The sequence below is a fragment of the Gaeumannomyces tritici genome (genome assembly GCF_000145635.1).
Source record: "Gaeumannomyces tritici R3-111a-1 unplaced genomic scaffold supercont2.2, whole genome shotgun sequence".
NCBI classification, from domain to species: Eukaryota; Fungi; Ascomycota; class Sordariomycetes; order Magnaporthales; family Magnaporthaceae; genus Gaeumannomyces; species Gaeumannomyces tritici.
Window position 1 is genome coordinate 2,769,711 of NW_008804546.1, and position 14,415 is coordinate 2,784,125.

General features: G+C 58.4%; 7 protein-coding genes across 7 annotated transcripts; 2 read left to right on the forward strand and 5 right to left on the reverse strand.

Annotated features, from left to right (window-relative positions):
* Positions 1-816: 816 nt before the first annotated feature.
* GGTG_03459 (transporter BOS1) lies at positions 817-2,504 on the reverse strand (the record flags this gene model as incomplete). The annotated part of the gene is made up of 3 exons (XM_009221239.1): positions 817-1,330; positions 1,614-2,395; positions 2,502-2,504. The coding sequence occupies 3 exons, from the start codon at positions 2,502-2,504 to the stop codon at positions 817-819; spliced, it is 1,299 nt and encodes a 432-aa protein (XP_009219503.1).
* A 330-nt stretch (positions 2,505-2,834) lies between these two features.
* Positions 2,835-4,740, reverse strand: GGTG_03460 (hypothetical protein). The gene is made up of 2 exons (XM_009221240.1): positions 4,361-4,740; positions 2,835-4,284 (listed from the first exon to the last, which is right to left on the reverse strand). Exons 1-2 carry the CDS (start codon positions 4,503-4,505, stop codon positions 2,993-2,995), a joined length of 1,437 nt encoding a protein of 478 aa, XP_009219504.1. The 5' UTR covers positions 4,506-4,740; the 3' UTR covers positions 2,835-2,992.
* Positions 4,741-4,925: 185 nt separating this feature from the next.
* On the reverse strand, positions 4,926-6,603 carry GGTG_03461 (hypothetical protein). Its single transcript, XM_009221241.1, has 3 exons — positions 6,337-6,603; positions 5,231-6,256; positions 4,926-5,137 (listed from the first exon to the last, which is right to left on the reverse strand). Exons 1-3 carry the CDS (start codon positions 6,373-6,375, stop codon positions 5,060-5,062), a joined length of 1,143 nt encoding a protein of 380 aa, XP_009219505.1. The 5' UTR covers positions 6,376-6,603; the 3' UTR covers positions 4,926-5,059.
* Positions 6,604-7,051: 448 nt separating this feature from the next.
* On the reverse strand, positions 7,052-8,326 carry GGTG_03462 (hypothetical protein; the record flags this gene model as incomplete). Its single annotated transcript, XM_009221242.1, has 1 exon — positions 7,052-8,326. The coding sequence occupies one exon, from the start codon at positions 8,324-8,326 to the stop codon at positions 7,052-7,054; it is 1,275 nt and encodes a 424-aa protein (XP_009219506.1).
* A 484-nt stretch (positions 8,327-8,810) lies between these two features.
* On the forward strand, positions 8,811-9,254 carry GGTG_03463 (hypothetical protein; the record flags this gene model as incomplete). The annotated part of the gene is made up of 1 exon (XM_009221243.1): positions 8,811-9,254. The coding sequence occupies exon 1, from the start codon at positions 8,916-8,918 to the stop codon at positions 9,252-9,254; it is 339 nt and encodes a 112-aa protein (XP_009219507.1). The 5' UTR covers positions 8,811-8,915.
* Positions 9,255-10,440: 1,186 nt separating this feature from the next.
* Positions 10,441-11,162, reverse strand: GGTG_03464 (hypothetical protein; the record flags this gene model as incomplete). Its single annotated transcript, XM_009221244.1, has 2 exons — positions 10,441-11,047; positions 11,076-11,162. The coding sequence occupies 2 exons, from the start codon at positions 11,160-11,162 to the stop codon at positions 10,520-10,522; spliced, it is 615 nt and encodes a 204-aa protein (XP_009219508.1). The 3' UTR covers positions 10,441-10,519.
* An 828-nt stretch (positions 11,163-11,990) lies between these two features.
* On the forward strand, positions 11,991-14,127 carry GGTG_03465 (hypothetical protein; the record flags this gene model as incomplete). The annotated part of the gene is made up of 4 exons (XM_009221245.1): positions 11,991-12,203; positions 12,693-13,284; positions 13,591-13,922; positions 13,969-14,127. 4 exons carry the CDS (start codon positions 11,991-11,993, stop codon positions 14,125-14,127), a joined length of 1,296 nt encoding a protein of 431 aa, XP_009219509.1.
* Positions 14,128-14,415: the final 288 nt, after the last annotated feature.

The following is a 14,415-nucleotide window of genomic DNA, read 5'->3' on the forward strand; positions in this document are numbered from 1 at the left end:
ATGTGCATCTATGTCAGGTGCTGCCCCTCAGCGCCGTAATAATGACTTGATAATAATAGTAGCGATCTTGATCGCTATCGCCCTCAAAGACTCCCTGACCTCAAAGGGGAATCCATATGTATTCAAGGCGCTCACGAACCAGACCATCGTAATGTACCAACAAATCCATCACCTTCAAATCTTTGGTTTTGCATCCTGGCGATACGAATAGGCACCAGGCGCTTTGCCACTGTCGGTAATTTTATGCTATCACTTTTGAGGCGCCGAGATAAAGCTTGCTGCCCCTCGTGGCCAAAGTCAGTCGTTTGCACAACCCCCACCATATTGTGCCATCATCAGACCTAGAAACACATTCGGCCCAAAAACGGAAGACGCGACGCCATGGCTCGTAATTTCGAGTGGCACCCGGCTCGCATTCTGCAAAGACACCACGACCCAGGCTGGGAGCCGGTCGCTATCGTTGTGCTGAACCAGCCCATTCGCGACGTCGGCACTCTACGGAAGTTGTGGTCAAATGGTTTGTTAAGCCCGGCCGGACGAACAATGAAGGTCGCTGACAAGACCATCAGCCACTGTCAAAATAGCAGCGGATGGAGGTGCAAATCATCTTCTTGCCGCTAGGCCTGCATCATTCGTGAGAAACTCCCCTTTCTGTTTTCAAGGACAGAAGCTGATGATCTTGCATTTCTGCCGGATATCCCCTAGGATGACGTAGATGTTATCATCGGCGACTTGGACTCGTTCACGGACGAGAGTCGGGCTTACTACCAGGCCCTCCCCCAGCCGCCTGCAATCATCCAAGACCCGGACCAGGAATCAACGGACTTTGGCAAAGCTGTCAAACTCATCCGTGATCGTGAAAGAGCACCCGAGATCGTGGAGGCTGTCAGCCACATCCGGTTCCCTCGAGGACGTTGCGACATAGTCGCGGTTGGTGGCTTGGGGGGCCGCATCGACCAGGGGTTGAGTCAGCTCCATCACCTCTGTCTCTTCCAAGCTGACGAGGACTATCGGGATGGTCACATGTATCTCGTTTCGAGCGAGAACTTGACGTTCCTGCTTAAACCCGGCCGCCATACCATCCACGTGCGAGAAGAGATGATGGACGAGAGTTTTGGCAAACATGTCGGGATCATCCCCATCAAAGGCAGAAGCATTATCACCACAAAGGGCCTGGAGTGGGACGTTGAAAATTGGGAGACTGAGTTTGGCGGCCGGGTCTCCACGAGCAACCATGTGAAGCCAGAAACAAGGGTCGTTGAAGTGGTTACGGACAGGGATGTTGTATTCACAATCGAGCTTCGCACGGCGGGATAGGAGGCAGAAGTACCTAGATGTCATATCAACGCGAAGCAGGCCTCTCACTATGCCAACATAATCTGGGCAAATACATGCTGTACAGACTAGCAAAAACAAAGGCTGTAAGCTATGGCCATGGCACCAAAACAAGAAAAATCAATAAGATATAAGGACAATCCAAGAGCCTGCGTCTAGGTCAAACAAAAGACACCACCGAACGCCACGCTCCGTTGACAACATGGGATGTATGCATCTGCGCCGGGACAAAAAAAAAAAACCAACCTCCTGGCCTCACGCGGGCGCGGCGGATCTACCTCAGGAAGTGCAGGCACAGCCAGCAGAACAGAAAGAAGACGATGACGCCGGCCCAAAAGATCCACTTGTCCTCCTTGGCCCGTCTTTCCACCATGCGGATGGTCTCGCCCGAGACGCCGAGCGTGTTGGCGACCGAGTAGAGCCGCTTTTGCGTGTTCTTCATCATCTCGCGCTGCGCCCCGAGGTCCCCCAGCACTGCCTGGCCGCGCGCGATGTACTCGTCGAGCGCCGAGTTTGTGTTTGAGAAGAAGTTCTGCTCCCGGAACGCGTGGGCCTCGCGCAGCTCGTCGTCGCTGCCCATGCTGAGCCCCTGGCCACCACCACCACCACCACCACCACCACCACCGCCGCCGTCGCCGCCACTACCCAGGCCATAGCCTCCGCTGCTCGCCGAGGGCGCCGAGGAGGCGTAGGGGTTCTCGGGCGTCGCCGTCACGAACGGGCGGCGGCCCAGCAGCTCGGAGCGGTTCTGGGTGTGGGCGGCGTCGTCGCGGGCGGCCTTTGCGGCGTCGAACTGGGCGCGGAACGAGGCGAGCTCCTCGCGGAAGTTGCGGATGCGCTCGTGCGCCTTCTCCTGCTTGGCAGGGTTGAGCTCCTGCTTGGCCAGGGCGTTGTACTCGTCCACCGTCCGCGCGAACGCCGTCAGGCTGGCCGACAGCGCGCCGAGCTCGGCCGGCGTCGGCGCCCGCGTCGACGAGAGCGAGGGGTCGGCCGAGAAGACGCTGCCGAGGTCGCGCCGGATCGACGTGCTCTGCTTGAGCGCCAAGTTGAAGGTGGTGTTCTGGGGGGGTGTGTGGCCGTCGGCTGGGTTAGCGCGCGCGCGTCCCGGGGCGAGGACCGTGGCCTCCTGCCTGTCCCGTTTGGGCTGGTGAGGACTGGAGGCTCACCATGGTGACGGAGGCTGAGCGTAGGACTGTTCACCGAAGTGGATGGAGGAGCTTCGGATGGGTTGCTCTTTTCGTAGCAAATTCTAAGGACTGGGCTGTAATCGGTGGGATCGATGGCTTGCGGCGCAAACTGAAGGTGTCCTTTTGGTGTTTTGGTGGAATGCTTGTGAGATGGTCTGGAAAATCTTACCGCCTGCCGAGAATGAAACGTGTTTCCCGGCAGAATTTGAGCTTGGCATACTGCACGACGGACCCTGGGCTGCTAAAAGAATTACGTCGACACCTTCGCTTCTTCGCTTCGACCTTTCGTCATGCGGAAATGGAGACCATTTTAACACACGATGCTAATAACAAATTTGACGAGCTGGCTTGATAAAATGATTTTGCAATGGAAACACCTCCCCAGGTTTCTGTCTATCGATCGAGCTGCGCATGTCTGCTAGCGAAACAATCCACGGCCAGCCACGCCCTCCCAATCTCGTGACTCACTCTCAATCCGATGCCCTAGCAATGTGCATCTTCTGGATAAGCGCGTCCAGGCTACCCTCACCCGCGGTATGCCCGCCCGCTTTGTGCTCTCCTTTCCCTACCCGTTCGCAGAGCTCGAGCAGGTCCTTGGCCACAGACTCAAAGTCGTCCAGCTCAAGGTAAACCTGCGCCGACATCCTGGCCCAGAAGTGCCCATTGTAGAGCGCGACAGGGAGGAAGGTCTTGTAGTCGTCCATTAGGGCCTGTTGCATCCACTCGGCCAGGCCGCCAGCCTCGTCCGCCGGAACGAGGATCCGGGCTGGCGGCGACGCTCCGCCGCCGACGACGCCCACCGGCAGTCCCACGTTGACCATCCCACAGCCCGTCAAGGTGCCCTCGCTGTTCTCAAGCACCTCGGTTCCCAAGATCTCCGCAGCCTTGCGCCCGCCCTCTTGGGCGAGCTTAGTCACGTAGCTCAGGATGGCCTCCTCTCCGCCCAGCACCTCCTTCCTCCAGCGGATGCTCTCCTTGACGCAGGTGTAATTAGTGTTATCCTGCGTTCCGACGAAGTTGAAGCTGGTGCCAAAGTCGGCCGTGCCGCCCGCGGGATCAAAGGTCCAGCTAGTCGGGAGCGTCGAGCGCATCAGCTTGTGGTTGTGCGCCGGCACGTGCAGCACGGCGCAGCCACGCGGCACGAACAGCCACTTGTGGCAGTTGCTCAGGAAGAAGTCGGGCTTGACCTCGGTGCCGACGTGCGTCAGGTCTACCAGCCCGATGCCCTGCGCGCCGTCGACGATGGACAAGATCCCCTCCTTCCGACAGACGTTGACGAGCTTCTCGAAGGGGAAGCGGACGCCCGGGATGGACGACACCACGTCTATGACGGCGGCGCGCGGGCGGCGGCCCTCGGCGCGGCTCTGCTTGACGGCCGCCTCGAAGAGGGCGACCACGTCCGCGTCGCCCAGGGGGTAGTCGAGCTGGATGCGGCGGGACGAGCAGAGGCCCTTGGACAGCTCGCCGACGTACTGTATCGTCTTCTCGCACGCGCCGTAGATGGTGCTGAAGTACAGGATGTCGTCGCCCCCGTCGTCAGACCAGACGAGGTTACGCATGATGGTGTTGAAGGCCATGGTAGCGTTGCTGACGAAGACGACAGTCTCCTTGTCGACTCCCAGCAGCGGCGCCACGGCGGCGCGCGACTCCTCCAGCAGTGCCGGCCAGTCGTATCGGATGAAGGGATCCGGGCGCCCCTCGGCCTGGTCCTGGTAATAACGCTGGAGGTCCCGGATCGCCCTGGGGATGGTGCCGAATGATCCTATAAGATGGGACCGTGTCAGCGCACGGAGCTTTTGTTCAGGCAGATCCGGCGCTGGAAGCTCTGGACGACTCACCATTGTTGAGATTCCGGTACTCTGGGTCCATCAAGAACTCCCTGGCCACGTCCTTGCCAAACTGGCGCTTCGGGTAAGGCGCCATAGCCCATTCCGGGAGTTGCTTGCCATAGTACCTAAAGGCACTCTCGCTGGTAGACCCCATGTTGTCGGGACTTGTCGTCTGCTGCTGGGTTGGGAACAAGATATGCCAAGTATCCGCGCCTAAGATGTAGGAAGAGAAGAAAGGTTGTCGCCTGACGGTGTCGTTTCCTGATTGAACAATGCTGCCCTTTTGATAGCCTCAAGCCTATATATAGGCGAGAAGCGTTATGAGTCAACCCATATTGTATCTTGGACCACTACTGAGATGGACTGAGCGCCCCATTTACATTGCGGTTCGATGAGTCGAGCCTGCAGGCACATTGTGGGGGCTCACTTGGGCGCTCAATATTGTCATGGCTGGCACACCTCGGGTATGCAGCTTGTAACTCGAAGGGCGCAGCCATACATCCTCGAGATAGGCCTCCTAGTGCTACTAGCACCCTGAAAGCTACGAGCCAGCGCAGCCGGCAGTAGCCGAGAGCACCAACACAAGCGCACGGTCTTTATTGTTGTAAGCTACTTCCCGCAATGCCCCGCAAACTTCAGCACCGCTATCCTCCATGTGTTAGCCATTTCAGCTCCCCACATTCCTCTCAACTTACGCTCCACTAGCCCCTAAAGAGTCACCATTGATCCCACGGTTGGCTGGGCGGTATCCTCATCCCCTAAGCTAACCACGTATTTCCCCTCGATCTATCGTCAGGCATTATATGTCAGCACTGCGCGTTGGGTCATATCGGGGGATAACAGAAGACCACAAGAAGTGGCCGGTGGCCGTGAGCTTACCGTCCCTTTGGCGACCTCGAGGATCAATTTAGTCATATCCGCCAGCTTGCCGCTGTGGACTTTGGGCACCACCACCCCCCTCCTCACGAACTCGAGGGCCTCCAGGACGTCCTTTCTGGTGCCCGTCATGGACCCTGTGATCTTGATGCCGGATTCGATGATCTTGATGGGGTGGATGCTTATAAAGGCATCGGGCGGCGGTATGCCCACGCACATCAGCGTGCCAAACGGCGCCAGCGTACCCAATGCGGATTGGTATGCGGCCCCTGATCCAGCAGTCACGACAACAGCGTTCACGCCGCTCCCGCCGGTCAGCCTGGCCACCTCTTTGCCCAGGTCCTCCACCTGAGTCACGTCGACGTAGCTCTCGGCGCCCTGCGAGAGCACGTACGCCTCCTTGGCCTTCCCCACGTCCAGCCCGATGACCCGGTAGCCCATGGCCCGGCCGTAGGCCACGACGAAGGCGCCGACGCCTCCAGCGGCGCCGGGCACGGCGAGCCACTGGCCGGGGGTTAGGCCGCAGGACTTGACGGCCTTGTAGGCGGTGACGCCACCGCACAGCACGGGCGCTACCAAGTCGTCGGGCACGCCGTCGAACCGGGCCGGCAGCGGCTGCGCCCAGCGCGCCTGCACGAGGGCGAACTGCGCGAACGTGCCGTCGACCTTGAAGCCCGAGAAGATCTTGGCCTCGCACCGGTGCGCCGCCTCGAGCGCGTCGGGCGCCGCGCAGTAGGCGCAGCTGCCGCACGTGTCGCGCGTCAGGCAGACGGCGACGCGCTGGCCCACGTGCACGCCGCCGCTGCCGCCGCCGTCGCCCACCAGGTGCGCCGCGTTGGCGCCGGCGGTCACAACGCGCCCCACGCCCTCGTGCCCAAGCACCGACATGGTCGGGCCCAGGTGCCCGGCCGCCATGCCGTAGTCGGAGCCGCAGATTGACGTCACCGACAGCCGGACCAGCAGTTCGTTGGGGCCTGGGACGGGGACGGGAATCTCCTGGACCTCGAACTTTGGTGCAGCTCCCGGTTCCTGTGCGAAGCGAATGCTGTTAGGCGATTTGTGACGTGGAAAAAATATGCCTCCATCGGCACCGCTCTTCCTGGACATACCACCAATACGGCAGCAAGTTGTGTGCTAGGCATCTTCATAGTTGCGCTTTGCTGCTACGGGCCACGAGTGATTCGAAGTTGCCAAGGGTGCTGTGAAGAGTCCGGCTTTTCACCGAGTAAGCACGAATCTCGGTACAAGGCTAGATTAAATAGGTTAAAAGTAATCTGAAGCTATCACGTTTGATCTTCGTTCGGCATCATTGGGGGACAGCGCCGAGGATCCCCGCCCTCTCCGCACGGCATTTATACAGGACTTGGCAGCAAAATGCCGAAAAAAAGCACCGAAGCCCGGCAGTGTGACTCGCGGCGTCGATAGCGGCCCCCACGATTTCTCCTAGGGCAAGGTTCGTCCCCGAGACGTGCCCACCTAGGTGCAGCACCGGCACCGCATGATGATAAATAATTACCTAGGTCGTCATTTCGCATGAATTGGAGCGTTGACGCAACATTATGATGCTTGATGGGCTGTCACATTTCGGTTCTTACCGCTGTCGCTTTGTTCAGGGGGTCAATGGCGATAAGAGAGTTGGCTTAGAAGGAGGTACAAATTCTATGGGGATACGAGTGTATTGTCGCCAACGCTTGTTGGTTAAGCTTGTTGGTTAAGCCTGATACTTTGTCCAGGTAGCCTTGTCCAGGTAGCCAGCCCGCTGGCAACCGCAACATATGTCACCTGCACCGTCCGACATCGCCGCTTGGCAGCCATGGGTGCCTGTTACTGCTCTGACAACGGGGCCAGGAAGCCATCGACAATCGGCCTGGCAATCATGGCCTGCTCGTTAGCTATCAGCTTCTCAAGCCAGAATATGTATGTTGCGGGATTGTCAATCCCAAGAGCTGCTAGAAAATCCCGTAGGCTAGATGTTTTCAAGGGGATCCTGCTTTCACGGTGCCAGGCGGGATGGTCCGGTGTGATGATGCGGTCAAGCTCGAGCATCTTGAGCCGAAACATGTCGGTCGAGTAGGTGGCCGCGATGCGAAACAGCGCGCAGCAGACGCGGGCCCACTGGCAAGTCAGGATCGGGTCCAGAGTCCCTTCAAGGTATCTAAACTCGAAGTCGAAGGCGTTGCTGGCTAGTTCGGGGTCGCTATTGCCGATTGGCTTGACGCGAAGGGCGGGAGCGCTGACAAAGTACGGGATGTCCACATGGGTTATGGACTCGTCCCAAATGTACGCCATTGTCTGCTTGTCCACGTTTTTGAGCGCGGCAGAAATGTGTTGGCGGCCTAGCTTGCTGAGCGGCTTGGCTGGGTCGCCGCGGACGGCGATTGCCCGCACCGACTCGGTGACGGGCTTGCAGTGGGCGGACATCAGCCTTTCAGGATCGCACAGCTTGTACATGGAGCCTTCGATCATGACTAGCAAGGATATCAGCCTCCTCGTAGTTAGCGTACGCACAGTTCCCCCTGGACTGTCGCCCGAAGGAGGCTCGCTCATGTGGAGGTGCAGGCCCGCCGTCGTGGTGTTGCACACCTTCATGTCGCTGCGGAGGGCGCCCAGAACGCGCGTCACCTCCCCGGCAGCGTCTGAAGCCCGCATCACGCGAGAGGAGATTTCGCAGCCCTGGGACGGCTTTGTGTCGTCTGCCGGGCCGGCCATGGTCTGGAACCTGTCAGGGATGACACTGAGGTCTGGATGGGGCATCCAGAACTGGTACTTGCGCTGCGGCCCCGGAACCTGGATCTCGAACCCTTGCTTCCTTGCCGACTCATCGAGGAAGCCACTGAGCAGCCCTGAGCCGCGGTCCCAATCGTCGTTGTCGAAATAAGCGGGACTATCTCGTGAGATCGGAGGATAGCAGCGGATGTTTGCCTTCCGCAGGACATGCCGGACCTCCTGGACACGCTTGTCCTGCTCGGAATCCGGTGCCTCCAAGTCGAGAGAGGGAGGGCGGCCCCCTCTGAGTCCTTGGACGACGAACTCGAACTCGACGCCTATGTTGCAGTCAAAATCGCCTACCATGTAGCTATGAGGCAGAGACGGCGCCATCGTGACCAAATTTCCTGCTTCGCTGGCTGGACTATGGGCCATCGGCGGGCGGATGTGCAGGTAAGTATTTGACAGCAGGCTGAGGTCTGGCGAGATCAAGGGAGCTGGCTCTGGTCAACAAGGTAGGAATATCGCGTGTACAGTCCAGGCGCTTGAGATTGGCTGATTGCAAAAACTGGGAGGACGTTAGCAAGACGTGCCGCCTCGAGTATTATAATACTAGAACCAAGCCCTGTTGCAATGCTTAGCCAACAAAGCCGAAAGATACATTAACAAAGGCCGGCTGTAGTCTGGCAGAGGGCCAATGGCTCATTGTCGCGTTGGAAAAACAAATGTGTGGACAGCTAGAATAACGGAATTCAATGGGTAAAGTTCCTTTGTCTCCAAAAGACAAGCAGTTGTTTGTGGGAACCCTGATGGCAAACAGACGTTACCTAGCTACTCTGGAGCAGGCCAGTGCTCACATCTAATGTCCTAGCTACATATCGACACCCCAAACCGGTCGCAGATCTAGCCCACCTCATCCATCCTTCAGCGCCAGTAGGGCCCCATCGACAGAAAGCCACAAGACCCAATACAAGCCCTCACCATGACCGACAAAAAGTCAGCCGAAACGAGCAGCGAGCCGCCCATCGGGCAAGGCGAGGTAGCCAAGAATCACAAGGATCAGCTCGCAGAGCTTGATAGGATGGCATCAAAGGTTCGCTTCAAGCTTGACAAGCATCGAGCCGCCCTTGATTCGGCCCTTGATCGCGATCAGCAAGCATCCAGAAAAGGTCATGTTGCGTCAGACGATCCCCGTATCTGGTCAAACGCCAGAAGGGAACAGGAGGCACGAGAGCAGGCAGAGCGTAAGATAAGGGACATATACCGCAACTACATGGCTGCCACTATCATTTTGTCACTTATAGACAGCCAGCAGAGGTGAGCAGATTGGAGGAACGCATATTATTCGGGTTTAACCAATACCAATCAGATTGGACTGACTGGCTTTCCGTAGTACCTCACGAGATTAAGTCCATTGGCAGCCTGGGGTCACATTTGGTTGCAAATCTTGGGTCTTGGGATACAAGTGTGGCTGCAGAGGCAATACACCGATGAACAAGGCAGAATGGCTAGCTTCCGCAGACATCGCGCACGTGTATGATGTAGGCACATGTATCAAGGGAACGGTGTATGCGAATGCGCCACGCACCCCGCAGGTCGAGTGGCCCGTTCCGGAGCCGCTACAACAAGTGGTGGAGGCATGCATGCAACAGTTGCCGGAGGCAAGGCCCACAGTGGGGGATCTGAGAGAGATGGTGGAGGCGATCAAGGCTGTGCGAATGATACGTCGACGGTAGGGGGATGCTGCCTTGTCGGATTTCCGCTCCTCTATTGAACACACGCACACCGGCCGGATCCAACTCCTCCCTTCACCGGGCCGACCAGAGAACATCCGGAAGAGGTCATTGTGCATCGAATGGCCCTCGTGTCTGGCCAAAAGGCAGAAGGGAGCACAACTAGCAGACGTGGGCCGATCTGCGGGACGCATATTGTTTAGTCTTGCCCAACCAAGTTGGATTGGGTCGGGCTAGTAATCTGCAATACGTCGCGAGATCCAGTCAATTGGCAATATGGCATGCGGCACATTCTGGTTGCATATATCAGGTGCTGGGTTATAAAAAGTGACACAGATGTGATGCCCTAAATATGCACAGAATCATAGTAAGAGAGAGCTAGAAAATATCAACCGGGAAATCCCCCCCCAAAAAAAAAATAAAAAAAAAAATGAAGAAGTAAAATAGAACGCCTCAAACTCCAAGCCGTGCTTGCCAAATGCAAAATGTAAACAAAGGAGACTAGTCAACATGAACAAGGGGGGGGGATGGGAATAAAAACAAGAAGAACAGAGTAGGAAAAGGAAACGCCGAAAATGCTAGATGCAAATGCTCGCTAAAAACCAAAATGACCGGCCCAGAAAGACAAAAAGAAATTCGTTATGGTGCTGTGCGTGTCTCTGGTGAGGGAGGACGCGACGGGCCTTTCATGAGCAGTGGCCTACTCAAAGTCGGCGTCCTCGTCAGCGGAGGCTTCCTGAGGAGAGTCCTCGGCGGCGGCAGCCTCCTCCGTGTCGCGGGCGGTAACGCTGCTCTGGCTGGCGGTGCCGCCCTGGCACAAGGGGCCCATGGCCATGCACTTGATCTCGGGCTCCTAGGCCTTGGCCTTGGTCTTTGGCGTCTTCTTGGTCTTGGTCTGGGGGATACCGGTGTTGATGGTGTTGGTCTGGAAGACACTGGTGTCCATGGCCTTGCCTCGACACTCGGGGCCCGTGGACAGGCACCTAGCCTGGCGCACCGAGAGCAGACGCAGTCCGGAAGGGTTCTTCTTCTTGGTGGTGATGACGGGGACGGAGGGCCAGGTCTTGCCTTGACACTCGGGGCCTATGGCCATGCACCTCCCGGCGCGCTTTTGCATGATCTCGCCACTTGTCAGCGGAGCGGCGGCGGCCTGGGCGACGAAGAGGGCCACGACGGCTTGAGTGAAGATGGAAGAAAACTGCATGGTGGTGGTTGTGAGGTGGGCTTGTCGTGGTGTTGGAGAGTGGGATTCGTTTTCGTTGTGGTGTTGGAGAGTGGGATTCGTTCTCGTTGTGGTGGATGGGGATGGAGAGTAGTCGGGGTTGAAAGGATGGGGAGGATGGGTCGAAGTATATATCTCTGTCATCTGGTCCTTGGGTCCCTAAAAATAAAGATATCTTCTCTTTCACATCGCAGCTGTTGCTGGACACTGACACGAACCTCGCGCCATTGTGGACGCCGAGGGCGGCTTGGTGGCCAGCCACGGTGGGGTTCATGGAAGCGATTGAATCAACCAATGAATTGCCCAGTAGGTGTGGATACATGTTATGGGACCCCTGGCAAGCACCTGTCATTCGCCAACCCCGGACCCTGTCCAAAGCCCAATCCGGCAATTTGCGTAGATCAGGGGACGGGAATAGGAACGAAGGGGGTTGGCTGCCGGGGCTGGTGGTCCAGTCTCGGGAGTGGCGACTATGCTTGGCCAGGAATAGCTCAAAAGCGTTGGCGACAGTGCCCTAGTCCCTTGATTACGCCTGCACTTGACGTCAGTGTGCTTCTGCTCTGATATCGCGATGGGACGAACGGGGAGTCGTGTCGTGTAGCACAGGTGCGCGCGACGATGGCCAGGAACCAAGCAGTAGGATACTGTTAGGGCTGAGCTATTATGGGTGCCTGTGTGGCAGTGCTATGCCCAGTAGTCGATTTGACAGTGAGCCGGCAATGACAGAGACAGAAAATCTCTCCGAGATCGCTTTGGGGTTGGTCCTGACAGCATGGAGATCTGCGGGGCGTGGTATGTGTTAGGGAGATCCTCTAATGTCCGAATCTATTGGCAGAACAAGATCTCAAGGCTGTGTTACACGTAGGTAGACGAATCTGGCTTGGGTGCGCGAAGCACGGGGACGGTGTGTAGACGTCCCATGGGTTTTCCAAGCGCATATGCGCGCTTCTGCCTCTTTGGTAGCATTTGTTTGTTAGCAGCTGCTCTGCTCCTGGAAGACGAGGCAGTTCAACGTCATACACCAGTTCAAACACAGGCGTCCGGCCCATGATATGCATCTCGTGGGGATATCTTGGCTGTATCTGGAAAGCAACCAAGACAGATGCTGATGAGCCAGGTACACGCAAGCGAGAGAGGCGCCGCCGAGGCGCGGCTCGGGTCCGCTTTGCCGACGGGCGACGCATGGTGCCTGAGCAGCTTGGTGAAGCATTGCGTCGTCGGGCGTTGGGGAAGATGGGCGCGAAATGGTAGCGGCGGAGCCAAGGCCGCTCCCGTGTGGAGCACAGCTTGGCCACCATCATGGCCGAATGGGGTGGTTCGGGATGGAATTCCGAAGACGAAAAGAGGCAGCGTGTAATCCAATTGGCGGGGATTTCCGTGGAAAAAGCCCAATGGCTTCACCAGGACTAGGGCAGCGCCTTTTTCCCTCCGGCTAATCTCAAAGCATGGGATTCTTGCCCACCCCTCCGAATCCCCGTCCTTGGGGCATCCGAATTTGCTGCCCACGGCCGCCTGGGCAGCACAGAGACGCGCTGGTCGCGTTTCTTGATGTTCCGCTAGCAGCCATGGCATTGCATTGGCAACGGAGCTGTCGCGCAGACTTCCTATCGCGATTCTGGCTTCATGAGAGGAGAGCAGCTGAAATGAGGAAAAAGATGGTGTATTTATGAGTCTGTCCGGCCCACCATGAGCTCACCATCGATAGGCATCACTTGCTCATCAGCGTGGATTGCTCCTTTTACAGCGCAAGGGACGCTTGCCCGACAACTAGACACCCTTCTCGCCCTTGAAGATGGCTAGGTAGGCAGCGCTATGCGGGTTGGCCCTGCTTGGGAGCCTCGTTGCGGCCCAGAAGCCGATAGGCACCGAGGTCCACCCCAAGATCACCACCTTTCGCTGCACGCTCGCCGGCGGCTGCGAGGAGAAGACCAACTACATCGTCCTGGACTCCCTCGCCCACCCCGTCTACCAGCAGGCCAACGGCCACCACTGCGGCTCGTGGGGCGAGCGGGCCAACGCGACGGCGTGCCCGACCAAGGAGGCGTGCGCCGGGAACTGCGTCATGGAGGGCCTCGAGGACTACGGCGTCGTCGGGGTGTCCACCAGCGGCACCAGCCTGCGACTGCAGCAACTCCGCGACGGCGAGCTCGTCGCCCCGCGCGTCTACCTGCTCGACTCGACGGAGCACAAGTACGAGATGCTCGAGCTGACGGGCAACGAGTTCACCTTTGACGTCACCATGGACAAGCTGCCGTGCGGCATGAACAGCGCCCTTTACCTGTCCGAGATGCTGGCCGACGGAGGCAAGAGCGGGCTGAACAAGGGCCGCGCCTACTGGGGCACTGGGTACTGCGACGCCCAGTGCTACACCACCCCTTTTATCAACGGAGAGGCCAGTCAGTCAGCTGCTTTCCTGCCTGCGTTGGAGTCGGAACTGATGCGAAATCCGGCAGTGACTTGTACAGGGTAACATCAAGGGTACCGGAAGTTGCTGCAAGGAGATGGACATCTGGGAGGCAAACAGCCGCGCCAACCACATCGCCCCGCATCCCTGCAACCAGACTGCTCTGTACGAGTGCGAGGGCGAGGAGTGTGAATTTGAGGGTGTATGCGACAAGAACGGGTAAGCAGCCGATACAGTTAGACCTCCCGACTCGGCAGCTCCTGCTAACCATTGATTGACCTTGCCCACCAAAAAACAGCTGCGCTTGGAACCCCTACCGGATCGACCAGCCGTCCGTCCTACTACGGCAACAACGACACCTTCAAGGTCGACACCAGCAAGCCCATGACGGTGGTGACGCAGTTCCCCGCCGACGCGGCCGGCAAGCTGGTCGAGATCCGGCGCCTGTACGTGCAGGACAAGGTGGTGATCCGGGCCGACGCCGTCCGGGTCGAGGGCCCGCCGGCCGTGGACGCCATGAACGACCAGTTCTGCGCCCTCACGGGCAGCCGGCGCTTCATGGACCTGGGCGCGCACGAGGGGATGGGGCGACCCGCTGACGCGCGGCATGGTGCTCGCCATGAGCATCTGGTGGGACGAGGGAGGCCACATGCGGTGGCTCGACGGCGCACCCCAGGGCGCGGGCCCTTGCAACGCCACCGAAGGCGCGCCCAGCAGCATCCGCCTCGTCGAGCCGAACCCCGAGGTCACCTTTAGCAACATTAAGTGGGGCGAGATCGGGTCGACGTTCAAGGGCCGCGGTCACTGCCCGCGGCGGAGGGGCCTGCTGGCGTGAGCGGGTGGTTTTTTTTGGGGCTGACTTTTGCTTCCTGCTCTGTGTGAGACATGGAGATTGGGCGCAAGGCGGCTTCGTGCATAAGAGGTTGGGATATGCTGGGCTGAAGCGTGGAAAAGAGGCAAAGGGTCATGGCGGTATAATCAATTTGCCGGGTTCATCGACACGACGGCCCGTTACAGTACTCTTGGCAGGATGACGATCGCACATCTTACCGCCTCGGCCCGGCTACTCTGAAGTTCCATTCACCAATAAGCCCCCCCGAGGAGCATGCTGAGGAGGCAGCGA

What these genes read in the sequence shown, in the direction of transcription:
- GGTG_03460 (XM_009221240.1), bottom strand. Translation starts at nt 4,505, where the DNA reads ATGGGGTCTACCAGCGAGAGTGCCTTTAGGTACTATGGCAAGCAACTC. An exon ending in GTACCGGAATCTCAACAATG is followed by an intron (nt 4,285 to 4,360) that starts GTGAGTCGTCCA and finishes CCCATCTTATAG; the next exon opens with GATCATTCGGCACCATCCCC.
- GGTG_03461 (XM_009221241.1), bottom strand. Translation starts at nt 6,375, where the DNA reads ATGAAGATGCCTAGCACACAACTTGCTGCCGTATTGGTG. An exon ending in AACTTGCTGCCGTATTGGTG is followed by an intron (nt 6,257 to 6,336) that starts GTATGTCCAGGA and finishes CGCTTCGCACAG; the next exon opens with GAACCGGGAGCTGCACCAAA. An exon ending in TCGAGGTCGCCAAAGGGACG is followed by an intron (nt 5,138 to 5,230) that starts GTAAGCTCACGG and finishes GCCTGACGATAG; the next exon opens with ATCGAGGGGAAATACGTGGT.